The 26,642-nt window shown below is 36.0% G+C and overlaps 6 protein-coding genes across 9 annotated transcripts; 2 read left to right on the plus strand and 4 right to left on the minus strand.

The window, feature by feature from the left end:
* Window positions 1-474: 474 nt before the first annotated feature.
* Window positions 475-4,256, plus strand: LOC145221951 (GPI ethanolamine phosphate transferase 1-like). Its single transcript, XM_080088064.1, has 10 exons — window positions 475-757; window positions 809-930; window positions 1,178-1,276; window positions 1,348-1,576; window positions 1,727-1,857; window positions 1,935-2,055; window positions 2,121-3,493; window positions 3,549-3,739; window positions 3,797-3,928; window positions 4,083-4,256. Exons 1-10 carry the CDS (start codon window positions 531-533, stop codon window positions 4,239-4,241), a joined length of 2,784 nt encoding a protein of 927 aa, XP_079944190.1. The 5' UTR covers window positions 475-530; the 3' UTR covers window positions 4,242-4,256.
* Window positions 4,257-4,531: 275 nt separating this feature from the next.
* Window positions 4,532-8,772, minus strand: LOC145221967 (tryptophan--tRNA ligase, cytoplasmic-like). The gene is made up of 10 exons (XM_080088065.1): window positions 8,607-8,772; window positions 8,377-8,494; window positions 7,630-7,749; window positions 7,271-7,453; window positions 7,106-7,206; window positions 6,883-6,995; window positions 6,557-6,730; window positions 6,272-6,412; window positions 6,103-6,201; window positions 4,532-5,086 (listed from the first exon to the last, which is right to left on the minus strand). The coding sequence occupies exons 1-10, from the start codon at window positions 8,713-8,715 to the stop codon at window positions 4,913-4,915; spliced, it is 1,332 nt and encodes a 443-aa protein (XP_079944191.1). The 5' UTR covers window positions 8,716-8,772; the 3' UTR covers window positions 4,532-4,912.
* Window positions 8,773-10,881: 2,109 nt separating this feature from the next.
* On the minus strand, window positions 10,882-15,357 carry LOC145221983 (breast cancer metastasis-suppressor 1-like protein). Its single transcript, XM_080088066.1, has 8 exons — window positions 14,972-15,357; window positions 14,283-14,401; window positions 14,107-14,227; window positions 13,894-13,980; window positions 12,149-12,368; window positions 11,751-11,855; window positions 11,370-11,481; window positions 10,882-11,193 (listed from the first exon to the last, which is right to left on the minus strand). The coding sequence occupies exons 1-8, from the start codon at window positions 15,284-15,286 to the stop codon at window positions 11,076-11,078; spliced, it is 1,197 nt and encodes a 398-aa protein (XP_079944192.1). The 5' UTR covers window positions 15,287-15,357; the 3' UTR covers window positions 10,882-11,075.
* Window positions 15,358-16,987: 1,630 nt separating this feature from the next.
* LOC145203770 (ferroptosis suppressor protein 1-like) lies at window positions 16,988-26,340 on the minus strand. Its single transcript, XM_080076114.1, has 8 exons — window positions 26,163-26,340; window positions 25,989-26,104; window positions 25,319-25,441; window positions 25,018-25,110; window positions 24,839-24,947; window positions 24,445-24,597; window positions 24,175-24,375; window positions 16,988-17,459 (listed from the first exon to the last, which is right to left on the minus strand). Exons 1-8 carry the CDS (start codon window positions 26,338-26,340, stop codon window positions 17,302-17,304), a joined length of 1,131 nt encoding a protein of 376 aa, XP_079932240.1. The 3' UTR covers window positions 16,988-17,301.
* On the plus strand, window positions 18,366-19,836 carry LOC145236137 (uncharacterized). Its single transcript, XM_080099636.1, has 3 exons — window positions 18,366-18,460; window positions 18,519-18,670; window positions 18,780-19,836. Exons 1-3 carry the CDS (start codon window positions 18,446-18,448, stop codon window positions 19,765-19,767), a joined length of 1,155 nt encoding a protein of 384 aa, XP_079955762.1. The 5' UTR covers window positions 18,366-18,445; the 3' UTR covers window positions 19,768-19,836.
* On the minus strand, window positions 19,832-23,660 carry LOC145236091 (apoptosis-resistant E3 ubiquitin protein ligase 1-like). Of its 4 annotated transcripts, none has more exons than XM_080099633.1 (10): window positions 22,997-23,262; window positions 22,055-22,756; window positions 21,905-21,979; window positions 21,780-21,829; window positions 21,554-21,649; window positions 21,140-21,456; window positions 20,811-20,992; window positions 20,562-20,734; window positions 20,276-20,499; window positions 19,832-20,215 (listed from the first exon to the last, which is right to left on the minus strand). In XM_080099633.1, exons 1-10 carry the CDS (start codon window positions 23,150-23,152, stop codon window positions 19,977-19,979), a joined length of 2,214 nt encoding a protein of 737 aa, XP_079955759.1. In that variant the 5' UTR covers window positions 23,153-23,262; the 3' UTR covers window positions 19,832-19,976. The 4 variants fall into 4 exon arrangements, with proteins under 4 accessions (XP_079955759.1, XP_079955760.1, XP_079955758.1 ...); XM_080099634.1 differs by having other exon boundaries at window positions 19,832-20,499; window positions 22,055-22,588; window positions 22,679-22,756; window positions 22,997-23,261; XM_080099635.1 differs by having other exon boundaries at window positions 20,152-20,215; window positions 20,276-20,350; window positions 22,997-23,660.
* Window positions 26,341-26,642: the final 302 nt, after the last annotated feature.

A 26,642-nucleotide genomic window follows, 5' to 3' on the forward strand; every position in this document is an offset into this window, starting at 1 on the left:
TCATTTGCTTTTTTTCTTTTTATCTTTTCCGACAAAACGGGGTAAATTTTTGTAATTAAATTGTTGCATAGGCCTACATGCGGTGGTGGGATTCAGCCGGTTCGCACCGGTTCTATAGAGCCGTCTCACGAAATTTTATGAGATCAGCGAACCGGTTAGCATGACTGGTTACTGTCAATGGACTTTTTGTAACAGAACCGGCAGAAAAATATGACTTTTGAGATAGCCTACCTAGAATCCCACCACTGCCTACCTAGCCTAGTAGCTGCACGGTGTGCGACATCGACGCGGCATGGAAAAGAATTACATTTATTTCATTTCATAAAAATTACATTAATTTTTGAAGTTCAGTTTTGGTCTGAAATCAAAAAAATACCTACCGTAACAATATGTTTTGTTTGATTCTTTTTTGGAATCCCGTGCTTACTCGTGTATGACCTAGCACGGTTCAGTAAGCTCAATTCAACACAAACTGTTGAATTTCAATTTCAAGTTTTGTGCTCTTTTTTGAAAACTCAGCAGCATCAAAAATGAAGTTTTGGTTATTTATTGGTTTAAGCATCGTTGTCCACGTGATACTTTTTGCTTCAATATTCGACATATACTTTAAATCGCCGTTGGTTCACGGAATGCAAGAATACCTTCCTTCGGTTAAACCTCCTTCTTCACGACTTGTACTTTTTGTTGGAGATGGCCTTCGCGCTGACAAGTTTTTTGAACTAGACGAAAACGGGAAAACAAGAGCGCCATATTTAAGGTAAGTGTTTTGATAAGTATACCAACCTATTTGCAGCATCCATTTTTGCAGGAATATTATTGAAAAGGAAGGAACATGGGGTGTGTCACATACACGTGTTCCGACTGAATCCCGGCCAGGCCATGTTGCACTTATTGCTGGCTTTTATGAAGATGTCAGTGCAATTTTGAAAGGTAATGTCAGTTTAAAAAAACATAACTGCCAGAGTACTAGGTATATAGAATACATGTCTGGCAGTTGTGTTTATAATTACATTACTTTTTAAGTTTGTGTATAAAGTTCCTAAGAACATCAGTTAAAGTCAGCAATACTCTTTATATATTAACCAGAAGTATGCTTTAGTTATGAATGTAACATACAAACTGCAGTGTTAATACTTTATAACTTATGTAAGGGTATCATAATGCTTGCTTCTATCAGGCTGGAAAAAGAATCCTGTTGAATTTGACAGTGTTTTCAATAAGAGCAAATCTACATATTCTTGGGGAAGTGCAGATATTCTTCCAATGTTCTCAGAAGGTATTTTTGATTACAAGGTCTGTATACATAAAAAGCATGAGGTAAACATTTCATTGCATTGCTTTAATCAGGAGCTGGTCCACATGTCCACATAAATTGTTTTTCTCCGGAAATTGTCAACTTTGCTGGAAATGATTCCTCACTTCTTGATACTTGGGTATTTGATGAAGTTGACAAATTCTTCGAATCAGCTAAAGAAAACGAAACCCTAAAACAGCAGTTGTCAGATGAGAAAATAGTGTTTTTTCTTCACTTGTTAGGCATTGATACAAATGGACACAGTCACAAACCAATGTCAAAGTAGGTAAAGTTTGTCGCTAAAGTTTTGTGGTTAAAATTTCCATCATTGAAAGCACAAAACCAACAATGATTGATCACCACAAGTAAAGTTCTTGAAAAACAGGTCCAAAATTTTTTTCTGTAAATTTATGTACAGTTGGTTATCCACAGAGAGTATTTGTCGAACATTCGATTAGTAGATGAGGGAGTCAAAAGGATTGTTCAGATTATTGAAGACTTTTACAAGGGTGATGGACAAACAAGTTATGTCTTTACTTCTGATCATGGAATGACTGACTGGGGTGGATAAATTTTTCGTTTCTTAACTACTTATATAAGTGATCAGATGTTTACTATAAATTTGTTGTTTACTGTATAGGATCGCATGGAGCAGGTTTGCCATCTGAAACTCTTACACCCCTGGTTGTGTGGGGTTCAGGTGCAACAAAACATGTGCAATACAATGCAAAATTGGAACAATCAGATATCGATTTGACCAGGTATGACAGCGAATACTTTTATTAATGCAGTGACTGTAATAAGTAAATTTTATGTATCTTTGCAGGTCCTGGGGGTTGGATCCAACTTACCAGGTTGATGTAAACCAAGCAGACATTGCCCCTCTAATGTCATTGCTTTTGGGGTTACCTGTCCCTGTAAATTCTGTAGGAGTCTTGCCCGTCCACTATCTTTCAGTAGACTTGGAATCCAAATGCAAGCTCCTCTTGGCTAATGCCCAGCAAATAGCTGAACAATTTATTGTAAAATTGAAGATGACCAAACAGAAGTCATTATTTTTTTCACCATTTTTGGGTCTTAGTGACAGTGAAGTAACTGATATGACACGCAAAATTATAGATTTTATTTCTGCCAAGAAGTATGACCAGGCTTTGACCTTGTCATATAAGTTGATTAACCTTTCTTTACAAGGTCTGCAGTACTATCACACATATCACAGACTGATACTCTCATTATCTGTAGCATTAAGCTTTCTCGGCTGGATGGCTGTGTCTCTTTGCACAGTTTTACAGCAAGTTAGTTTCATTCAAAGCCAAGTCGAAAAAATGAAGCCTACCGGAAAGAAAAGCCACCCATCTTCTTTATTCTATGCATTTGTTGTGTTTGGTATCTGCATATGTGTGAATCTTTACATGTCACAAGTTCCATTATCTAGTTATTTATATTGCTTGCTTCCTTTACCTATCTGGTATTACATCGTAACACAACAAACTGTTTTTCAGGTTTGTTGGACAATATTGAAAGGCAACAAGCCAGTACTAAAAGGAATTTTTATTTATGCATGTATTGGCCTGATGGGCACATGGAGTTTGGTGTTAAGTTTTTTCTACAGACACATATTAAGTGCTGAGCTTCTTGTTTTTGCATTTCTGTTCGTCAAACTGAAAGTCACTTCAGTGAAATATTATGCAGCTGTGATGTGTTTTATTTTATCATTATTTCCTATGTTGCCTGTTGTGGGCAGAAGTCCAAATGCCGCACTTCTTGTGTGTGCTGGTGGTTTGGGCGCATTGCTATGTTACATTTCAAGTCGAAGAATCAGCAGCAGGGCCCTTTCCTTGCTGTCCATTCTTCCTTTTACCTGTGGAATTATGTCTCCACTTGCGCTATACATGTCTTCAGTGTATGGGGAAGTTTCAATGTTGATACATGTTGTCAGCTGGGTAACTTTGTTGGGTGGTTGGTTCATCCCTATTTTTCAATCAACAAAATTGTGGCACCGTATGCTATGCATTTACGTTTGTCATTGTTCCACTTATCTTTTAATCAGTCTTTCCTATGATGGGTTGTTCTGTATTACCCTATGTATCCTGCTTGCTCTGTGGACTCGTGTGGAATTTGAGATATCAGAAGTGGGGTCTGGACAAAAAATGTCAAAATTGGATGAATTAGACTTTACACAAAATACTTTGGAATTAGGTAAGGCTGTTCCCAAACAAACTTTGTTAAAAAGTAATTCAAGCTTGTTTTTTAGGTGACAGTACTGAACACCAGGAACTTTCATTTCATACAACCAGGCGTTGTTATATGCTCTTGTTTTTTGCTGTACTGTCATTTTTTGGAGTGGGGAACATAGCCAGTATCAACAGTTTTGACAACAGTGTCGTACTTCCTTTTATCACTGTGTTCAACCATACCATAATGGGAGCTCTGCTTGCTTACAAAGTATTAGTCTTTGATAAAGGAAACCATCAAAGTTTTAATTCATTCTTTTGCTTCTAGGTATTGCTTCCCTACTTTTTGGTTGTATGTACATTTTGCAGCATTGCAGTGGCAACAAAAACTCACTTTACACAGTTGTGCTGCTTCGTTTTGATGATCAGTGATTTAATGAGCATACATTTTTTCTATTTGGTAAGTAGTAATTATATCCATATATTTACAGTTGGCATTGTTTTAAATTAGCATCATTGTGTTAGAGAAAAATGTGCATGATAAAACCTATTGCTTGTATGTGCATAATAAAACCTGGTTGTTTACATATTTTTTAAACCAAACTTCTTAACAGGTGCAAGATGAAGGTTCTTGGTTGGACATTGGTACTAGCATCAGTCATTACATTATTACCATGACCATGATCATCTCCATTCTTTTCTTTTTGGCAGGAGCAAAGTTTTTAACAAGTTTTAAAATCAACCACTGTTACTTAGCGTTTAGTAATAAATAAATTGCATGTCTGTTATGTACAGGGTTTTGATTTAGGTGCAACCCTAGGCAAATACACCAAATTGTAACAAACCATGAGAAAAGCAAATAATAACAATTAGTACACACATTATGGCTGTATAAAAATGTAATGAATCAAGTCATTTAAAATAGAGAGGGTTTGTAAAACATATGTTTATCATTATTGATTTTTAATTTAAACCAGTATCGCCTGTCCTTTCACACAAACTATTTTGTTGAATTTAACAGGAATGTTCTGTATGTCCATCCAAGTAGTTTTTTCACATACTATCCAATAGCAAAGATTTGTTTATTAACACAAATCATTCCACAACAACAGTACTCTGGGGTGACCACCCCAACTTTTTCAAGTGCAATGTACTGAGTTCAAAAAACCACAGTAAAAAAATTGCGAGGATGATGACGTAACAAAATGGCTTGTTCTTTTTTCATACTACAGAACACAAACGTTTTTAGAGTGTGATCAAGTAATTACACTGCAACACACAAAGGACCCTTAAAAATTAATGTAGTTTTGTGTATATTTGTAGACTGCAAAGAGAAAATATTGACAAATAATAAAACTCCAACCTTCATCTACAACATTGCCACCCTTATGAATAAATTAAATCTAAAACCAAAGAAGCTAGAAGAGTTGAAAAAAAAAAGAATTTATGATTTCCCATTGGCACAATCACCAACTTTCATTTCTTGTACCGACTCCGAAAGTTGCTTTTTATCTCCCTTTTTCTTTTTTTTACCAGAGGATTGTGGTAATGGTGGGAAATCTTCACAGCATTTGTATCTATCCAGCCTTGTAAACTGATCAATCACGGCTTTGTCCACCTGGAAAATAAAGCCAGTTTACTTTCTTACTCTAAAAAGAAACACGGAAAGTTTGAATGTCTCTTAGGTCAGTGGTTCTCAACCACCGGTCCGCGTCAACTTTCCTGCCGGTCCACTAAATATATTACAATTTTACGTCTCCATTACAAAATGCGAAATAGTGAAGGCTTGTCCTAAGAAATACAACATCCAATTTTAAACCGATTTAGAATTTCTCATGTTCCGTAATTTGCAGCATTGTGACAAAAGACAAAGTTCAGAGTCTACTTTGGACGATGTCGTACGTCATACTGCTGTAAGTGTGGTGCCAAAACGTTTAAAAGTGCAACTCATTTAAGTCCAGTTGTATGTGAAAGCTAAAAACTTTTCAACGAAATTTAGCAAAATTAAGTTAAGCAGAGTAAACGACAAAGTATTATCAAGTTCTTTAAACAAAAAACTGTCCAGGCATAAAGACTTTGTCACAATTTTGGATTTCGCTTAAAAACGAATACACTGCAGTAACAAAGCAATGAATTTGCTGCTGATTTTTTTACAATTTACTTATCTGAGAAAAGCTTTTCGTTGTTATCTCTTATCAAGACCAAACAGAGGAATAGGGTGGAAGTCAACGCTCTACTACGCCTTGCAGAAAATTTATTAGAACCGCGTTTACCATGTATGATATTAAACAGACAGCAGCAAACCTCTCTGAATTTTTACTTCTTTTGAATTGCATATTTTTGTTTTAATTACATTTTGGGTTGATTTTGAAAGCCCACCGGTCCGCCAAATTTATTTTGAAAGTTTACTGGTCCGCAAACTTAAAAGGTTGAGAACCACCGTCTTAGACAGCGCAGCAGAGGATGCCTCAAAATAGTCAACATCACAAACTCATTCTACAGGCTTGACACCAGTGTACTCGGAAAAGCATATCAGTTGTGCTTACCAATACTGCAACACACATTTCTTGTCCTAATACAAATTAGAACTTAATGGGCAGATTCAAGTGTTTTGAATTAGGTAAAGGAAATTACCTTGGCTCTGCATTCTTGGTGTAAAGCTACAAGATCTTGAAGAACTTTGATTAGCCTTTGCTTTAATTCACCAGTTAACATTTTTCCTGATGAATAATCCTTAAAAAAAAAACAATGTTACCTTTTGGAAAGCCAACACATTTTTTTGCAAACATTATTTGAAGTTTACTTTTCTGATTTGTTCCAACTCCTCATCATCTTCAAGAAAGAATTCTAGGTATTGGAATGAAACATCCACATCACAGTTTCCACCATACTGACGATGTTCTTCAATCGTATCTCGCCCACCAGAGTAGGCATATTTATTTATCTGAACAACAATCACCAACCCAATGCAAATACTATGATTTAGCAAATAGCTTAAGTAGCCTATGTTTTAAAAGATATACACAAGCTCCAAGATAATTTTGTTGAAATGTACACTCTAAAAGTGGATTAGGCTTTATTTTATTACCTTTTTCTTAATTTGTGCTGCAGTGTCAGTTAAAAAAATTGATGTGTTGGGATCACTTGCACTCATCTTTGTTTGTGCCCCTTGTAGTGCAGGAAAGAAAACAGAATGTAACAGAGCAGGTTTTCTGTAATGCAAGCGTGGAGCCACATCCCTGGTCATCCTAAAGTATGGATCCTAAAAGCAGCAAGAAGTTATTTAATCGTTTCTCTTTTTTTTTCAATTAAAATGTGTTTATAAAACCACTGCACAGCTAAGCATACAAAATATGTAACTATTGGTAGAGCGTTGTTACAACTATGAATAGCTTCGTAAAACTAGCAATTTACTTGGTCTATTGCACATGGAATTAGACAAGCGATGTCTTTTCTTCCATTAAATATATGTGGAAAACTGGATGAAAAGGAGGGTGCTGCTTGAATTGCTGGAAAACTTATTTTTCCTGTTGGAATATAAAATACATGACGCTTGTAAACATCAACGAAAAGATGCATCTCACAAATACATTTCCAACAGTTCCTGTTGAATTTAAACAACAATCACCATTCTTACCAATGCAATCGCTGTCTCCAAATCCGAAAATTCCCTTCACTTGGTTAAAGGTGACACATTTTTCAATTCTCTTCATGTTCCAGTAAAATTCTTTGCTTGACCTGAAGTTTAGAAATAAATCACAAAAGTAGAACTAAACCCTTTCAACAAAGTATTTAAACAAACCCAATGTAGTTTAGGTCAGAAAATATGAAAGTTTTTTCAGGGTTAAATCCACAGGCAATGATGTCTTTGGTATTTTCCCAAGAAAGCGATTCACACTCTTCAAGTGTTAGGTCTTTCCACAAAAACTTTTCATCATCTGTAAGCTGAATCACGAGAGGGACATCAAATGTTTCCTGCAAATATCTACCAAAAGTAAAACAAATTGGAATTTTGCTATACAGGATTTTGCATTACTGTTTGACAAATGACAACTGAATAAGACAGCAAACTGAATGCTGCAAATAATACCTTACTATCAAATTAAATTAAAATTCTGTTGTATTATTCACAAAATAAGTACAAATGTACAAAACCCTTACTGAGTCATAACAAACGGAATGAGATGACCAAGATGCATTGCCTGTGATGAAGGACCTCTTCCAGTGTAGAGATAAAATGGTTTGTTTTGCTCATAAAGTGTCAGGATTTCATCAAGCTGTCTGAGGATTAACACACAATATGATAGTTTTGCAGCTTTGTGCAACCTGCAGCCCACAGGCTACTATGGTCCACTGAAAAAGGGTTGTGGGGCGTATGGGGATGATATGAATTTTAATTCATGTGAGGTGCTTTTAACTGTGGGATGTAGAGCTGCGAGCTATTCCAATTGTGGTTTCATTTCTAGGCAGATCAAATCAAACTGCATACGTTGCAATAGTTTCAACGTTTCAAAAAACAGAGTTGCTGCAAATAGTGCAGTCAGATTAGATAATTGAATGATAAACAAAGCCAGTAAATAGCACAGTCAACTGGCATTTTCAAAATAAACACACAGTAACTACCACTAACCACTAATGTTTCCTATGTTCAAAACAAATGGTTCTACCAACAACCACTAATACCTACTCCGTTAAACAAATGGTTTCCTCATTATTTAAAAATTTAAATGTGAAGTAAAAACTGCTACTGACAAGGTAATGGGTGGTGGGACATAATTATTATCGGCCCTAAAGGTTTTCTTTTACACATCATTGCATACTACCTCACAGGTTTCAATGCAATGTGTACATTTAAAAAGTATATTAATATGGATGACATTACACAACAACAATTGTTAACCTGCTGACCTGTGAGAAAAGAAGATGCCTCGTTTCAAAAACGGATGCACTTTTTTGCCTCTAGCAGTGACAATCTTCTCAAATCGCGCCAATACAGCATCATCGATTTTAGATGATCCAAAACGCTCTAAATACAAAGTTATGATCATGCAATTTGCAAATCTCTTAAATGGGCAATGGACAAATACAGTCATTTATACACTGCATTTTAAACATTTAAATGTTTGTGTGGTTCATACCAATTAACTTGTCATAATCAACACCCTTGTCACTTGATGATTGAACTTCCCATGGATTTACAACATCTTGCTCAACTTTAGGTTGACTCGATTTATCATTTTCTGTCATTATTATGTAACATTAAATCAAAGCAATGCACAAAATCTGCAAAAAAAAACAACTGTTAAAAGCCAAAAACCTAATTTTATTATGCAGTAATTGCCATGATGGATAGTACCCATAAAAATGATACAGCCAAGGCATCTACATAAAGTCGTTTGTCATTAGTGATGGGATGAGTACCCGGTACTCGGTATCGAACAATTTCAGTAGTATCGATACTCGTACTCGGTATCGAAATATTTGACCTCAGTTTTTGATACCGAGTAAGAGTATCAAAGACCGGTTTACACTATAAGAATATGCCAGTCTGCAGAACATGGCAGTTCCCGACGAGATCTCGTGTGTGCAGGACCTACATGTCCCGCATGCGCGCGTGCACAACCCGTAAGTTCACATGCAAGACCAATTTCAGCAGGCGCAAAGCAAGTAAAAGAGGTCAAGACAGCCCAATTAAATGCCTTTGGTGCAAAACTTTCGCGTGCAAACCCCAAAACTTGGCGTGCAAAAATTTTTTTTCAAAAAAAAATCGCGCGTGCAGCTGCCACACTCAGCAGACTGGAGAATATGGACAACTTTTTGCAATCTAACCTACAAAATATTACAAATTTAAATGAATAACGCAAAAACTCCCAAGACTTTTTGTGCTGGTAGAACTAAAATTCTTTTTGGGCTGATTCCTGTATCGAATATACATTCATTTCAAAACACTTCTTTCATGTGTATACTGGCGCTGGCCTCTGCAAAAGATATCATATTAACTTGACATAACATAAGTAGAAGTTTACTGTGCACTTTTAGTAAAATATATTTAACATTTCAGTTGCAATGTATTCACCGATCTATAGTTTGTTACTTTGTTTAACAGTATACTTGGTGACTACTGACTATTATCCTTACTGGTTATTGAGGAGTGTAACTCGTACACCAGCCGTCTGTGACAGATAATACTATGTTTACATATTATTCAGTAACCTTTTAGGATGACGAAACATTACAAATGGCATTCTATTCGCTTTTAGGGTGCACGACCAATTCATCCAACAACGAAAGTTCTAATTTTAGTTCCGGAAAGTGATCCTGAAATACGATATCGTTTCGTTTTTAAACGTACATAATACTAAGTATAAAACTATAAATCATACTATCCTCGATCTGATCGTAAAACTTAACCCAAACCCTACCCGATACTTTGTTCACCACTAATTAACAAATAATTGAGCTAATAACAGCTGGACACCTCATAACACAGACGAACACTACACGTGCCGACACACACACACATGGCCCACGTCACGCTTCGTTGATCAAAGATAGGCAGGTGTCGAGTGTCGACACGAAAATATCAAAAAACAACATCAAGTCTTTTCAGGGTATGTAAAGACTATGGCTACATGTCGTTACTAATTAGACTGTAGAGCAGGTGTGGGCAACCTTTGTTACTGTGGGGCCAATTACAAATGTCAAAGTTGGGTCGCGGGCCGCACCTGTGTATAACACAAAAGTAATTTTGCTTTGTTGCTTCAACTTGCTTACCAAATATACTAAACTACACGTATAATTCGTAATTGATTCTCGCCACATTTTGCCAGGTCGCAGAAAACTAGCAACAGGCGCATTAATCCGCTCAAAAATAGTTAATAATTGGACTCGTTTGCCAGTACTTTTAGAATCCAAGCGTCTCTGCGGGCCGCACAACCTTTAAAGAAGGACCGCAGGTTGCCCACCACTGCTGTAGAGCATCAAACGTTATCTTGCTATGGTGTGTTGGTTGCTTTGCATTAAACGTTGCGTAGCCTGAAGGCCTGGTTTGGAAAAAGCCACAAACTCAGATCCTGCTACCAAATTTTCCGCTTTTACAACATTCATTAGCTGTGATTAGGATGTCGCAACATTGCGAACGAATCCAAATCGCCAGCTATACAATGACTTTAATTGTTTCTTAAGACACAAGCTGGTCTGAGATTCCGGTTGGGTTTCACACGCGGAGATTGAGAAGCTCACTTTGAACTTTCGCAAAGCGGAATTTACACCAGACGGTTGGAATTCGGCATGTTTACTTTTTTGGGAACGTTCAGTTTTACTATGCGAATCAGCAGCAGGTCTCTGCTGTCGCACAAAGACTGCGTATAGCCAGTGTTTTTTTAAAGTTGACAGTACCTAAAAAGAAAAGCATTCCATGATGAGTGTGTTTTATTGTAAGCAACAAATGTGAAAGAATGCAGCAAATCAACATCTGCCACTTTAAAACAAGTATAACGCTCTTTTGTGCAGCACCCTCTTCCGCCCCCAGGCTCATCTCTTCCTTGATCTGCCCTACAATTAGCATTGGCAACTTCCCACGCTTTTCGTGTTAAGATACTCCCCAATCACCTGTGTTGCAGAGAATATTTTCCTCGTTGCAACTGGTGAAAATGGAGTTTGGATTTTGTGCCATTGGTCTGTTTCACTAAAACATCACTGTGGCTGATACCAACAATTGTTCCCCTGAAAAATAATTATATTTTTAGACCAAAATTAATCCATTTTGTGCAATATAGTTTAGTTCATTCATCTTTTTAAAACAGATCACCCATCACACTAATGATACAAATTAACTTTAGGTGTTTTAGCCAGAAAGAGCTTAGGTGACAAAACTGTTATTGATGAATCTTGTTGTTAACCTTGTAGTTGTGTCTCCATTTTTTATTGCTACCAACTGTCCTTGTTGGAAATGCTTGCCAGCATAAATCAATTTGCCATCTTCATATCGGCAAGGTAGACGTTTTTTAAACCCTGTTTGGTGATGACAAATGAAACTTAGTGAAAGTAGGGTAAATACACACTGTAAGCATATTTGCAAAAATATTGCGAGCTACCACAAATGTTTTATGAAGTCAATTAGACATCATGTAGCTGTACCTTAAGTAAAAGTAGCTAAACAAATTTGAATAGTGCTTTTCAAGTAGTGTCAAAAACAAAATGCATTTACTTCCATTTTCTAATGAAAACACTTCAAGCCAAAGCATAAAAAGAACGCGAAATAACTAGTCAATTATATATACCTTTTGATGTGTTTTTGTGTCGTTGACTCATACTTAATGCCATTTTAATAGCTGTCCAGTCATCCACAATATCTGCATCTTTGAGCATGTAAACAATATAGGGGCGTAAATTTAGGTTGTCAAGGAAACAACTTAACAATCCCATGAAAAACCTTAAAATTGGAGTAGATTTACTATGTTGTTTATCAAGTTGGTAACTAGATACACAGAAAAACACACATGTTAAACAATATTGTCTTTAAACAACATTATTATGAAATACATCTAATTGAATATATTATACATGTCAACAGATTTTATTAAAATGACAGATTTACTCTGTTTAGTTTATACACATGTCAACAGATTTATTTTATATGCAATAGTTAAAATTTGATTCCTGACAACAAAAAGGATATCTGTAACAGTGACAGGTTTTTTTCTTCTCTTTGTGGGTCCAAAACTAAACACTTGTTCACTTTCTTCTTTCCTTTTCAGTTTCTTGCCCATTTTTATATCAAAGTCCTCAATGGCAAATAGTTCAGTGGAAAGATCAACGTTGTTGCGATCCTCCTCAAGTCGATGGATTTTCTCATCAAACTCTGACTGAATTTGCTCAGTCAGCATTTTTTTCTCATTCTACAAACATGTTTAATTTGGTATTTTGGTGTTTGAATTACAACTAGAATGGTGGCTTTCTGATATACTTCCATTTTATATATTCTATATGATATTTGCCAAGTTACTATACACATCATTTGATCTACACATATGATTGTTTTTGTAAACAAAAACGAATGGGTCCCCACACGCGTGTTTGTGCGGATTTACGGTAAACAAACGTTGCGGTGATTTTTAGATTTTTAAGGACAAATTTTTAGAAAGCATTAACCCAACAATGAAAATTTTTGTTCGTATTCTTTTTGCACTATTATTGTCATATAATTACAAAAACATTAAAAAAGAACGAACAAAATAATTTCAATTGATTCTCTTGCTTTGACCCAGATATTGTCGTCCAAGGTCAGGTTTTAAACACATTTTTTTTTCTAGAAAGCTGTAACAGTTGTGTTACAGACACTTTGAATTAAAAAGCAATTTGCTACAAGTGTATACATAACAAATTGTTTTTCATTTAACTTTGTTTCGCAAAACGAGCACCATTGACCTGTGGTAACCTCTCAGGGTGCACATGCCAAACGACTGTTTGACCTTTCAACACCGTTTTCAATAGCACGCCGTCCTTAGTGTTCAACAACACCGTTTAACCTAATTTATACATGCCTTGAGTATTGATTCCTAAATTGATTGCAAAAAAACGCTACGTTATGATGAAAGAAAGTTCTGAACTGTGTTAGTAATACCTACTAGTTGACCTTAAGTAACCCGTGGTCATGCGGCAGCCAACCTGACGAGCATTTAAAAAAACATTTATCTTGCAAAAATGTCAAGTTTATTTTTTCATCTTTATTTTGATTAACAAAGTTTTGCTGGACATATACGAAACCGAAGCACGCTTACTAGGTTTAAATCATGTCATAGGTGTGAAACCTTAACATGTCATAGGTGTGAAACCAAAACTTAAATTGTGAGTAATAACTTAATAAAACGAAATAGCATTGCAGTGCAAAACAGCTGATTTCTAATCACCGAAACGGCGTCTCGTAAAACGTCTGTCCGACGTCAAGCTGAGCCCTCCTGCTATCGTAAACCAGTGAGTTACTCTCTTGGGACTTCTGCCTACAGTGTCTTTCTTGACCAAACGAGCATTAGACACATTTACGTTTCGGGGGCCTGTGGGTGAACCGCTTGGTAATTCGGGGTCAAACTTCTGGAGGATCAAGTTTGGATTAATAACTAACATGTGTCCAAATTTGAATAAATTTGACACACTCTTTCTTTACCAAACGAGCGTTACAAAACCAGCATTAAAAAATGTACATTTCGGGGTCCTGTGGGTGAACCGCAGGGTAATTCAGGGTCAAACTTCTAAAGGATCAAGTTTGGATTAATAACTAACATATGTCAAAATTTGAATAAATTTAAAGCACTCTTTCTAACCAGCGTTAGACAGAAAAAAGAAAAAAAAATACGGACAAAAACAATATGTGTCCCCTTCATGGAAGGGGACCCATAAATATTACTGTAGCATTTTTGTACATACATTGAGATGTTGTGTGTTTGCTTTTTTGTCAGCTTCCAGCACAGTTTGCAAGGATTCCACCCTTAATCTTCGTTGTAAATCAGAAACCTAAAAAAATACACAACGAATTTTCTTTTCAGCTTAGTCAAGTCTTTCATGTTATTTTACCACCAACAAGATTACTTTCTGAACTTGGTGACAAAAAATGCCCTCGAAAAATCTAGTGTTTTATACCTGTAATCTAATTTGTTTGCTTTTCTCTAAGGCCTGAACCTGTTGCAAATATTCTGGAGCTGTGCCAGAATTTACTTCATTGAGTTTTTTAGTAATCTGTGTGTGTCGTTCCCTGTAGAGCCTGTACAAATTTCAAATATTAGGACAGCACAATGCTGATAAAAAGGAGATCTTACTGGTCACGGATGTCCATGAACTGCTTTTCTATTGTAGTCATCTCTCCTATGCATTGTGATCTTCTTCTATTGCATTCCTCTTCATCAAGTTCAGAGCTTTCTGCTTCTGATTCATCTTCCTACATGACATGCATTCAAGCATTATAAAGGGCCATTGAAATAAAAATAAAAAAGAGGTCATAGTTATGTGAAAGTATTGACATAAAATGGACAACTTTCAAATTTTGTTTGCTACTGACAACATTTCATTGCACAAGTTTGCTTTGTAACACGTTAAGGTTTGTATATTTCTGTCTGATAAGTTTAATAAGCCACACTTTTCTATCATTATGGTATCCTAAAGTAAATGCTGTAGCAATTATCCAAGAAATTTTTATCAAGCAATGATTGGATACAGTTTTCAATTGCAGATGCAATAAATTTTTACAACCAAATTCTGTCACGAAAAAACACACTTTTTAATTAGTTTTAAGATACTATTATTTCTTCTGTGCAATTGGTTGGCCATGTAGAAGCTTTGTACACAAACCTTTACATATTCACAAAAACATGTCATGTTGTTGACAACAGCAAAGCATTGTGTACACCAAACTTGCAGTTAAAAATGTATCTGATGGATTCATGGCCACAATAATTTTTAGCAAAGCTATTAAATTTTGGCATATGTTAGTTTGTTTACATCAACTTACATCTTCATCAGAAGATGACGAAGAAGATGAAGAGATTGGTGGAGAAGAATGCTCATGGCAACCTTGGTCTGTCTGCTCATCAGCCAGCATGTTTTCTGTATGAGACTTAATCACATTGTGTGTGCTAGAAGTCATCTCAAAAGACTTCGATGCTGTCCCAAAATCAGAAACTGAGGCGGAAAATGTTGTAAGAATTTGTGACACTTCTTCTGTGGCTGATTTCTCCTTGCTAGCCTCTGTTTCGGACTGGTAAGATGAACTTTTATTCTTAAGTTCATCTTTATTTAATGCTTTATTGGAGTTTTCTGCATCCATTTCTTTAGTTAAGTAAATACGTTTACAAATACCACAAAAACCTGTAACTCAAAAAGGGTAATTTGTCACTTTACATGGTTGTAACATCAACAATATGTTGCAACTGTCAGTTCAGTATTTACTTCAAAAATTATAGTTTAAGTAAATCTTCTCCCTGTGCTCAAATTGAATTGATGCATTTGGGCAACAGTAAAGTAAACAGATATAATATTTTATGTTAAAAAAACTTTTTCACATAAAAAACTGCAACCAGTTAAGCAAGACTAGGGTTCCTCTATTTCTCGACTTTTTCGTTTCTTGAGAAACGAGAAATTAAAAATCCATTTCTCGAGAATGTGGAGAGTCTCGAAATTTTTATTTAAGCCGATTTTCTAACAAAAACAAACAAAAAAATTTCCGATTGTACGTTTTTTCGCTTCTAGTAGTGATCGCAAGTAGTGATTCGCTAGCAAACCAGCAAAAACCGAAGCGACTGTTATAGATCTTACGCAAGTAACGCAACCAGGCGTGACTACTGCCTGGGAAAGGTGAAAGTTTAGCGGCAACGCACGCTAAAAAATTTTTCTCGAGAAATTTTTATTTATTTCTCGAGAATCGAGACTCGATATTTCTCGAGAAGGAACTCTAAGCAAGACCAAATCAGAAACATATGTATGTAAACATATAACTGCAGTTTATAACATGTGCTGTCTGTGCAGTGTGCAGACATTCCACACTTGACACAAGACACAAGCATGCCATTGGATTCAAATATAGTAATATAACACAGTTGGTTCTTAAACTTTGCTTACATGTATTTCTGTTTTTAGGGTGCATTTTTTACATGTTTTTATGTTATGTTGATGGCACACATAAAATACCCAATTTAAGCTTTTTTTAAGCATTTTTAGTTTTCATGGTATCGCCAGTTATCATTGTAACAAAAATTCCTATAGTCAGGCTCTCCATTCAGTTACTTTGAAGATATTTATTCAAAAAACCCTCTAGAATATTTTCTTTGACAATTTTAGTTGCATATTATTTGACTTTTGTCATCATATTACATTGACACGTGTTTCAAACATGACAAAATGTGTAGTTTAATGAACAGAGTTTATGTAATAAAGTTAATCTAAATTGTAACTGTGTCTGCTCTGCTGACCTACATCTCTCTTTCTATTCTGAATAGGGTTCCTTCCCGGGAATGTCTCGACGGGAAATTCCCGGGATTTCCCGGCAAAATTACGTTCCCGAATCCCGGGAAATTTGTTTTCAATTCCCGGGAAACAGACAAACAAGCAAAAACGTGTTAATTTTGTAAAAAAATAACGGAAATGTTTAAATTTCTGCTAGCTGTTACGAAAATACGGCGTGTTGTAATTTTAATGATAAAGTAAGTAAGCGTTTTTATACGAGGTGGCGAATTATTTTCGCGAAAATGCGCCACCCAGCGGTACTAGAAAAAGCAAATTTATTTTTCGTAATTTCTGAATCTTGTTTACCTTCAAACAAGATTGCAAATATAGTTTCATCGACAAAATCATGGCTAATTAGATGCCTCCAGCGAAAATAAACTAATTTTGCGATTGCAATGACTTAATTACCCACAAAAAATCGGCACATTTTTCAGTCGGGAATTCCCGGGAATCCCGGGAAATGAAAAAAATATTTCCCGATTCCCGGGAATTAAAAAATCCGGGAAATAGAGGAACCCTAATTCTGAATCTGAGCAATTTCTTCGCTGTTAGGATTTACAAATTCGACACGGTTGGGTGCATCAGCGGCAAAAATACAAATGACGCATTTCATAGAAATTAAAAATCGAATATAAAGTGATCGACACCGACACGAAAACACTGGATCAGCACGCAACAGTTTGATGAAAGTGTTTAAAAACTAACGTTGTACTTTAAAGCATTTTTTTAAGGAAATACTTGCGCATATAGTTTCGATGCAATGTTTTCGTTCCCTGAGCAGGTCGTTTGGGCAAACTGTAACTGAAAATGCCAACAACTGCATTGGCGCTGGCACTTGTGTTAATCAGGAAGTTCAAGGCCCCTTTGGTTCCAAATCTGTTTTGATAACAGATCTTCGCTTTTGCTTTCTCTGCATTCATCTTCATCAAGAAGTTTTCCTTGCCCAAACGTGCCTACTCCATCGTAACGACCAACAGTTACAATGAAATGCAAGTCACCTGCCACAAGTTAAACGTCTGTCAGCGCTAAAAATTAAAAGCGAACCAACTTAAGATGTCGACAATACAACAAAAGCTAACACAAATTTTGAGTTAGCCTGTAGCAGGGGTGCACAACCTGCGGCCGTGAACATGTAAATTAAAATAAAGGTGACGGCAGTGACGCAAATAAAACTCTTTGGTAAAAAAATTCTAAAACTCTCTTTAGATTTTTAAACCGCTCTGAATGAATTTTGTGGGGAACATTTCCAGTCTAAATATCCACATGTGTCAGACTTTTTGTACATCTATTATGGGGCGCCGTTTGTAAAAATATCAATGACATTTCTAAAAAGCCTTTTTTGCCCAAATAATGAAGCCCTTTGTAAAAATATGCATGTGTAAAGAACCACGTCATTTTGATTTAGCTATATCAGAATGGGAATGCCATTCCGATTTAGCTATATCAGAACGGGAATAACAGTTCCATTCCGATTTAGCTATATCAGAACGGGAATGTCATTTTCATTTCGATTTAGTTAAATCAGAACGGGAATAACATTTCCGTTCCGTTTTAGCTATTTCAGAACGGGAATGCCATTCCGATTTAGCTAAATCAGAAGAGGAATAAAATTTCCGTTCCGATTTAGCTAAATCAGAACGGGAATGCCATTCCGATTTAGCTAAATCAGAACGGGAATGCCATTCCGATTTAGCACTGAACCATGACGAACTGAGTGATGGACCGGACCATAATAACCAACGGGGTGTAAGGACTTAAATTACATGCAACGTTTCGGGGTTTGTCTAATTCGCAACCGGTCAGAAATCTGCTGTTAGTTGACAACTGTAACATATTATTTAATTGCAATCAATTAAATTGCAATCAATTAATTGTAATCAATTAAATACAGTTAAACATTAGCAATGCAATGAACGAACGGTGTGGATAATCTCGGTTCCAAAACCAGAAATATGGAACGTGGACGTCGTAGAGGCGGACCTGCATGTGTTTTATTATGGTTAGTTTGGTAACATCCATGCAAGAGCATTTTTTTATTTTCTTTATTCTACTTCAAGGGAAGGCCAAAAAAGCAAGTTCCGATGGACAGGTTGTTGGAACTTTTGCAACTTAAAGTCTCAATTACAAAAATTGCAAAAATCTTGGAAATTTCCCGACCAACCCTAAAAAGGGTTATGAGAGAAAACGATGTGGATATTAATCAGTACAGGTATATCATGAACTTTGTTTTGGTTCTAAATGAGTATACTGTATCTGATCAATGTGTATACACAGGTTCAAAAAGTACATTTTCTCAAGGTCGGGTATTTATTTTGCAGTTCGTTGACCAATAATGAGTTGGATGATGTAGTCCGCAACATAAAACAAAACCACCCAGCAGCTGGAGAGGCAATGATGAAGGGTCATCTTCAATCACAGGGTATACGTATCCAAAGAAAAAGATTGCGTCAGAGTCTTCACCGAGTTGATGGCGAGGGGATCCATGCAAGACAGCTGACTACAATAAGCAGAAGGACCTACACTGTTCCGTGTCCTAATTATATTTGGCACATAGATGGAACACATAAGCTCATAAGATGGAAATTTGTCATACATGCAGCTATGGATGGCTTTAGTCGTCTCATTACATTCTGCCACTGTTCAACCAATAACAGATCATCTGTAGTGTTAAAATTGTTTAAGGAAGCTGAAGCAAAATATGGTTTACCATTACATGTTCGATCCGACTATGGAGGAGAAAATGTGCAAGTGTGGAATTACATGCTAGAAAAGCATCAGAACTATCATGCAGTTATTACTGGAAGCTCTGTCCATAACCAGCGCATTGAAAGGTTCAACCGTGATATAAACACACAAGTTGTAAATAAATTTTACAATGACTTTTTCTTTCTTGAAGAAAGTAATTTGCTTGACCCAACAAATGATACAGATTTGTTTTGTTTACATTTTGTGTTTTGCCACATCATTAATAAGCGAATCCAGGAGTTTGTTAATGCTTGGAACAAGCACAGTCTTTCCACTGAAAAAAATTGCACTCCTGAACAGTTGTTTCATCTTAACTTACATTTACTTCAACTGCAAACTTTAAACGATACTGGTAAAATAGATAGTGAGGATATTGTATGCCCAGGTACAAGTTCTGTTGAAGTAGACGCTATTCCCCATTTACCACATGAATGTGTGAGTGAGCTACAGGACCTATTGCAGCAAAACTCTAATCTAGATGGAATTATTTTGTATAAAAATGCAGTCAATAAAACGTTGGAATATTTAATCCGGACACAACACAATGCTTTGGTAGTGTAAATTTGATGCATGAACTAATGTAACAGTTTTTTGATTTGCATGTTTTGAAAACAACACAAAAATGTGCCAGCAAGATGTCATTTATTTCGGGTTTAAATCCAGGTAGTGACCAGAAAAGCACTGGCTAAAAAAGATCAAAAACAAAAGAACACCCAACTAGCCATTTCAAAGGATCCAAAATATCAGGGTAGATTTGTGTTATATTTCAGTTAAGCAACACCAAATCCGGGGGAATTCAGGATTGCAAAATCCATTGCTTCTTTGAAGTTTTCATACTTGCTGTATCTTGTGGGTACAGTCAATATGTTCGCACAAGTGTTTGCCAAAGGGTACATAGACTCGTTCGAGAACTCAATGGATGGAGTTGGAGAAAAACCAAGAGGAGGCACTTGATCTGCCCCAGTTGCAAATATTAAAATTTCTTTTATTGAACATAAAGATTCCCCATCTGAAATGAAAGTCAAAACACAAGTCATGTGTTGTATGCTAATGTGCTGAATGTGAATACCTTCAACATCCAGTATGTAATCCCTCCAGAAGGAAACCGCCCGATTTTCCTGGCATCTTTCGTTGCTTCCAGGTTCTGATAGATTTAAATTGATGAAAATTGAGTCAACAATTTCTATGCCACTCAATGGTTTATTGTTTTGCCACAGAAAAATATCCTCAAATCCATTTGGTGCCAATTTTGCCTTATGTAGCAAATTATGTGTCATTAGACCAAGTCTAAACCTTGAAATAAACAAAAACCTCTTACTGTCTCAGTAATATAAATCATTGCTTTTAAGCCATACCTGGCCAATAACTCGGTAAGGCGATCCTCTGTATAAAATTTAATTGCTTTTTCAACAATGTCATTTTTGCATGACAGGTCCTTCACAAATGTAATGGAACCACAAATAGACAAGAAATCATCCATATCTGACAATGCCACATTTAATTCCTCTACTGTATCAGTATTTTTGATCTGTTGACAAGTTGAATTTATCTTACAAAGTTGACAGTTTAACATACAAATACTATACAATTGAATTAGCGCTTACTTTTGTTAACTTGGAAAACAAGACAGGGTCATTTATAGTTGCAAGAGCGTCCAAAAAATTTCTTGATCTATCAAGAACTTGATCATACAATAACTGGGAAAAAAAGCGTGGAGCAGGCCCACCATGAATGATTGAAAGGGAGATAATACACCCATACACATAATACAGGTCCTTGGCAATTGCTATAAAATAAACACAACTATTAATTTGGTAGTATTTTTCATTCTTAATTTGCTTCAATATACCGTAACAAAAGTACACATTTTACAAAGTTGTTTGCTAATCAACAAACTGTAGAACTAAGGTATATCTAATGTACTATTATGTACCTGTTTCATTTCTTGTGAGAATTTTTGCTGTTTCATTTCCTTCAAATATTATGCTGTTTGCCACAGCTTGCATTACTAATCTTAAAAATTCTCTGGTAGGTCCACCTGCATCTACAGCACCCTCAGACTGGCCAATATCATCACTAAATTTCACACTCATTCTTGCATTAGCACAAAAACTTTTTCGCTTTATGGCACGGACAGCACAGTCCAGAACATTTTGGCGATTGACATTAAAGAAGTTTACTTGACTTTCATCGATGCTGTCTCTAATACACCTTATAGACTCATGAGCAGATAATTCCTCAACTTGGCACCTTCAGAAACACAGTTAATTAACCTTCTTTGTACCAAATATTGCTACCATGTGTCAAATTCCAAACTCATCGAAAAAACTAACACTGAAACATGTACCTATCTTTGTTTGGGGTTTCTAGCAATGAAGCCTCAATTGCCTCTTGAATCAGAGTGTCCTCATCAATTTCCTCAGATATCAAGTTTACATAATCCCTAACAACATAAGTGCAATTTGGTAACCAATACACAAACATACCTGAAGTTATTTTGTTGTGTGCAAGTCAATTTTAGTAATTACAAATAACCACAAAAAATTAAGAGATAAATTTAAGTGTCCACTTACATGTACAAAGAAGGTGTCTGACATGTGCCAGGTTTGGTATTTGAGCACTCCTGTAAACACAAAATATTTTTGCAATAAAAAATAATTTGAAATGTTAGAAAATCTAACTAGAAAGTTTTGCTCACCCCACACTTGAAATCTTCATCTAAAACTGAATTATATTTATGCAAAGAAATGTTTGAACATGTTTTGTCACCTTTCTGCAATAAATTTATAAAATTGTCATTCCCTATTGTTTTATGATTGTTAATTTGACATTTACATACTCATATTACCTCAACAGTTTTTTCTGTCAAAAGATTCATGGAGGATTTCAAAAGTTGGTGTTCTTTTTGTACAGTGACGTAAATAATGCTTTTACCGAGTGAAAGCACTGCAGCAGCATCCCATCTAAATGATTCACTTACTTTTGGCTTAACAAGTACTTTCAAACCAGGCAAATTGCTGAGATAATCAAACTGTAGTAAATCTTTTGACAATAATGGTGTTTGAAATGGAGTAAATTGACTTTTGAAAACATCTGAAATCTCTCTTCTTACTTCCTGTTCAGACCAGCTGTTACTTATTGAAATCTTTGCAACTAACCCAATAGCAGCAAGTTCACTTCTGTTTTTTCCTCTTGGTATTTTAAACGCAATGTTGTGCGAGTTGTTTTGTACTTGCTCCATTATATTTGCAGGTATGCAAATTATAGTTCGGGTGTAATACATTGTTTTTGGTTTTGTTCGTCTTCTACCTCCTTTTACTGCGGTTGGCACATACCTAGATCCTCTTTGTTTTGTGCACGAGGGTAGTGAATGTTTGTAATCCTGCCAAACATTTTTATTTTTTTCAACAAAACCAACCCAAATAGCCGAATTAACCGAATGAAAAACACTAACTGTCATATACAAAACTACCTTTCTAAAATCGTCATCATCACTGTCAGATTCTATAAACAACAGCTTTGTTGCTTCATTTCCACCAGGCCTTGTCACCTAATTTAAAGTACAACATGTTTAAATGATAATGCTAGTGATTATATACATTTAAATGCAAAAAATACCTACAGGGCACAAAGTTTTTATTTGTTTTAATTTTTAAGGTGTCAAATACTGAATGATATTAATCCAACAAGAACCATTTGGGAGTGTAAAAATGTTTGGCCTAAAGATAACTTATTTTTGTATGGGTGTTACCTAATGTAAATCAAATGGCAGAATTGAAATTTAGTTTACTTTTGATGGTTGTTCATGGTTGGGTGTCACTGGTCCAATTTTATCAGTTGTGGAAGAGCATGTTGGAGAATCCGAATTGTTGGTTACAGTACCAATAATTGCTGCAGCAAAGTCACCTACAGCTTTTTTTATGTGCTCTTGCAGGTTTGCATCCATATTATCGTTTCGCCCAAAAAAACGAACTGAAACAAATCCTACGTGATAACGAGTACCTTCTATGTTACACCCACCGGGAGTTCACATAAAAATATTTTTTTTCTGGTTTTGGAACCGAGATTTTTCACGCCGTTCGTTCGCTGCATTGCTGATGTTTAACCGTATTTGTCACTATCAGTCCTAACCTGTTTGGTTATATTTTTTATAAAATGGTACAGTTGTCAATGAACAGCTGATTTCTGAACGAAATCAGAAACGTAGCATGTAATTTAAGCCCCAACACCCTGTTGATTATAATGGTTCGGTCCATCACTTAGTTCGTCATGGTTCAGTGCTAAATCGGAATGGCATTCCCGTTCTGATTTAGCTAAATCGTAATGATTTAGTTAAATCGGAATGGAAATGTTATTTCTGTTCTGATTTAGCTAAATTGGAATGGCATTCCCTTTCTGATATAGCTAAATCGGAATGAAAATGTGACTCTCGTTCTGATTTAGCTAAATCGGAATGGCATTCCCGTTCTGATTTAGCTAAATCGGAATGAAAATGTTATTCCCGTTCTGATTTAGCTAAATCGGAATGACATTCCCTTTCTGATTTAGCTAAATCGGAATGAAAATGTTATTCCCGTTCTGATTTAACTAAAGCGGAATGGCATTTCCGTTTTGATTTAGGTAAATCTGAATGGAAATGACAACAAATATTTTTACAAACGGCGCCCCATAATCTATTGTGTACTAACAATGCGAAAACCCAGACACCTCAAGCGTCACTGGAGAAATGGTGACGTCATAAACAGTTAAGACGAATCGCAACACTGGTCAGTGTAATTTGTGCATCAAGTTAAAATTTATTCTGGGCCTTTGGGGCGACATTTGATGTTTATACATACATGTGTAAAATATGTAAATCAATTTCTTGGCTGTTGGTGAAATAATTAAGCATCTGTGATGCGGCCGCCATATATATGATTAGTATAAGGTTTTACGTGAAAGTAGTTCAACTGTATTGTTAAATCTTACCTTTTTTGTATTCTTCCAGCTTGCCTCCCTCTATTGACGCTTTAATATTCGCTGCCACCAAATCAGCTTGCTGTTGTCCTGTATGCGGCGTTTTCTCCACATCACAATTATTTACATGACCAATAGCAAAAATATTGCTGCAACCTTGAACTTGTAAGTTGGCCTCAACCTTGATGGCTCCCGAATCTAGCAGCGCATTTTCTGAAGCAAAACAACTCCGTGCAAACTTTTGATCATGCATCTATTATGTGCATGATGTGAATTTTTTACCTAGTGCCGGTTTGCAGAAATCGCTGGAAATCGTATATTGGTCACAAGGAACAATTAGGTCCACTTCAACTTCTTTGCCATTCGATGTTTTTACTTTTTGGTTTTCCAGAAGTTCGTTAAACTTTAAATCATCTGTATTGGTGACACTTTGATCTGTTTGCAATTGGCAAGTTAGTTTCCACTGTACAAACACTTTTTTTGCTAAAAAGTATAAGCTGTTTAAATATCTTTTGCGGCATAAGTAAAACGCCACTTCCCTTATCATAAAAGTAAAGTTTGCTGGAACGTAAAACGTAGCACTCAAATCCCCGAAACATTGCACTTTTTAAGTCATGATTACAATCAATGAAAAAAATAATAACCGCAAATATCAGTTTGAACCACACCAACCGACCTAGCATCAGATCAACGTCTTTTCGTTGCAGTTTTTCATTTAACTCGTCTTGAAACTCTTGATTTACGTGTGGTGATGTCAGATTCTTTTTGTGATGAATGATGATAACCTGTAAATTAACACACAATAACACACCAGCATGTATCCATTACAATCACTGGTAATCAACATCCACTTGCCTGTTTGTCAGGATAATCCGTCTTAATTTCTCCAGCTAGCTCACAAGCAAAGGTGTTTCCCCCGATGCAGGCAATGCGGTGCGCTTTTTTCATCTATGCAATTATGTATTTGAGTTTATTGCAGATCTGTGAGCAAGCTCAAAACGGGACCCGAATCCGAAAGTACAACCCCAAAACCGACCTAACCCGCTTTTAAAAATAAAGTCCTATTTAAGCCGGAAAGTTAGTTTAGCCAAGGTGAAATGCAACTCCATACAACACGGAAGTGCTTTCATTTTACATAACAGCGTATGTTCTTTACCGTTTCTGTAAACTCTTTGTACAAGTGTTTTGCCCCCTCCATTGTGGCATCTTGTTTGTTTTCGTACTTTGCAGGAAATGGTTGAGACGCTCCAGCGGCTATTACCAAGTAGTCGTAGGCGACCTGAAAAATGTTTTCAGAAGTTCTTTTTTTAAACACCTTTAATAACTCTATAAAACTTAGTTGTGGTAGCATCAGGTAATAGAGATTGGATTCGACTCCAGTTATTTGCTATAGGCATATCCACGTTTTTTTTGCTCATAAACTTATTAGAGGCCCCATATATTTAAATTAATAAAGATTTCTTATGGCCAATGCACTCCGAAACGATATGATTTTATTGTTACAAGCTCGAAAAAGTGATGGTGCAAATGCACTTTGCTATGATATCAAGCTACGTAGAATGTGCAGAGCAATTAATGGGGAATCAAGATTATAGCACGGCAAGGCACAGCACCAAACATTAGCGGATTTTAGCGAAATAGCAATGCTAAATGTTGTCAATGTTCCGGCCTAACCACTACATGCTTTGATACGCGGGCTAAATTTTATACGAAATGTGGCATTTGGCTTTAATTTGTTTGCCATAATATTTGAGTTGTAAAAAAACATTACAACAACAAACGTTTTTTTTAACTGCAGCGGTACAGGATGAGACGCTGACACTCACTTTTTTTCCATTTTGCAACATAACAACATTCTTGTCTTTTTTAATCGCAGTCACTCGTTGTCTTATGTGGTTGGATATAATCTTGTTAAACGGGATAAACATGTTTTTGTCAAACTCTGCAAAGTATAAAATTGAAAATAATATTTTTCTTACGTGAACTGTATTCACACTTACCCGGTTCCACTATTGAACGAGCAGATGCCACATTGTGCTGCATACATTCTCCCGGATCAATTAAAGTTGTTTTACAAACGGTTTCTTTTTGTAACAGGAATGCCAGACGCGTCCCACTGTAGCCACCACCAACTATCAGAACGTGCGGGACTTTAGGCTTGGAATTACCAAAACCCATGATACCGGTGTGAGTTATAGAGAAGAAATAAACTTGTTTCTTTTTTAGGCCTGACTTTGTTGGAGATTTAAAAGTAAGCTATTGTAAAACATGAAGAGTTATGCCTGAAAAATTAAGAACTTTATGCAGATTCAGATACCATATACAAAAGGAAGAGAGACCACCATTACTTTAGCTAAGATCTGGCTTAAAATCTGTCTTTGATGATGTTGCTTGTCAGCTGTACTTTCTATAAATGCCTAGAAATGTATTGTTTTAGAGATATCAGCACCAGAATCTATATTTTCCTAATCTATATTCAG

Source organism: Phallusia mammillata, chromosome 1 (genome assembly GCF_965637545.1).
Source record: "Phallusia mammillata chromosome 1, kaPhaMamm4.hap1.1, whole genome shotgun sequence".
In the NCBI taxonomy this organism is placed as follows: Eukaryota; Metazoa; Chordata; class Ascidiacea; order Phlebobranchia; family Ascidiidae; genus Phallusia; species Phallusia mammillata.

Coding starts and splice junctions, on each gene's coding strand:
- LOC145221951 (XM_080088064.1), top strand. CDS start 531: ATGAAGTTTTGGTTATTTATTGGTTTAAGCATCGTTGTCCACGTGATA. Junction 2,056..2,120: donor TCAGATATCGATTTGACCAG/GTATGACAGCGA, acceptor GTATCTTTGCAG/GTCCTGGGGGTTGGATCCAA. Junction 3,740..3,796: donor GAGCTCTGCTTGCTTACAAA/GTATTAGTCTTT, acceptor TTTTGCTTCTAG/GTATTGCTTCCCTACTTTTT.
- LOC145221967 (XM_080088065.1), bottom strand. CDS start 8,715: ATGACAGAAAATGATAAATCGAGTCAACCTAAAGTTGAGCAAGATGTT. Junction 6,996..7,105: donor TGGAGACAGCGATTGCATTG/GTAAGAATGGTG, acceptor ATATTCCAACAG/GAAAAATAAGTTTTCCAGCA. Junction 5,087..6,102: donor ACCAAGAATGCAGAGCCAAG/GTAATTTCCTTT, acceptor TTTATTTTCCAG/GTGGACAAAGCCGTGATTGA.
- LOC145221983 (XM_080088066.1), bottom strand. CDS start 15,286: ATGGATGCAGAAAACTCCAATAAAGCATTAAATAAAGATGAACTTAAG. Junction 11,856..12,148: donor AAAACCTGTCACTGTTACAG/ATATCCTTTTTG, acceptor ACCTAAATTTAC/GCCCCTATATTGTTTACATG. Junction 11,482..11,750: donor ACACAAAAACACATCAAAAG/GTATATATAATT, acceptor ATCACCAAACAG/GGTTTAAAAAACGTCTACCT.
- LOC145236137 (XM_080099636.1), top strand. Junction 18,671..18,779: donor GTGGATATTAATCAGTACAG/GTATATCATGAA, acceptor TTTATTTTGCAG/TTCGTTGACCAATAATGAGT.
- LOC145236091 (XM_080099632.1), bottom strand. CDS start 23,152: ATGGATGCAAACCTGCAAGAGCACATAAAAAAAGCTGTAGGTGACTTT. Junction 21,830..21,904: donor ATGAAGATTTCAAGTGTGGG/GTGAGCAAAACT, acceptor TTGTGTTTACAG/GAGTGCTCAAATACCAAACC. Junction 21,457..21,553: donor GAAACCCCAAACAAAGATAG/GTACATGTTTCA, acceptor GTGTTTCTGAAG/GTGCCAAGTTGAGGAATTAT.
- LOC145203770 (XM_080076114.1), bottom strand. CDS start 26,340: ATGGGTTTTGGTAATTCCAAGCCTAAAGTCCCGCACGTTCTGATAGTT. Junction 25,442..25,988: donor TGTTGCAAAATGGAAAAAAA/GTGAGTGTCAGC, acceptor AACATTTTTCAG/GTCGCCTACGACTACTTGGT. Junction 17,460..24,174: donor GCTGGAAGAATACAAAAAAG/GTAAGATTTAAC, acceptor AACTTGTGGCAG/GTGACTTGCATTTCATTGTA.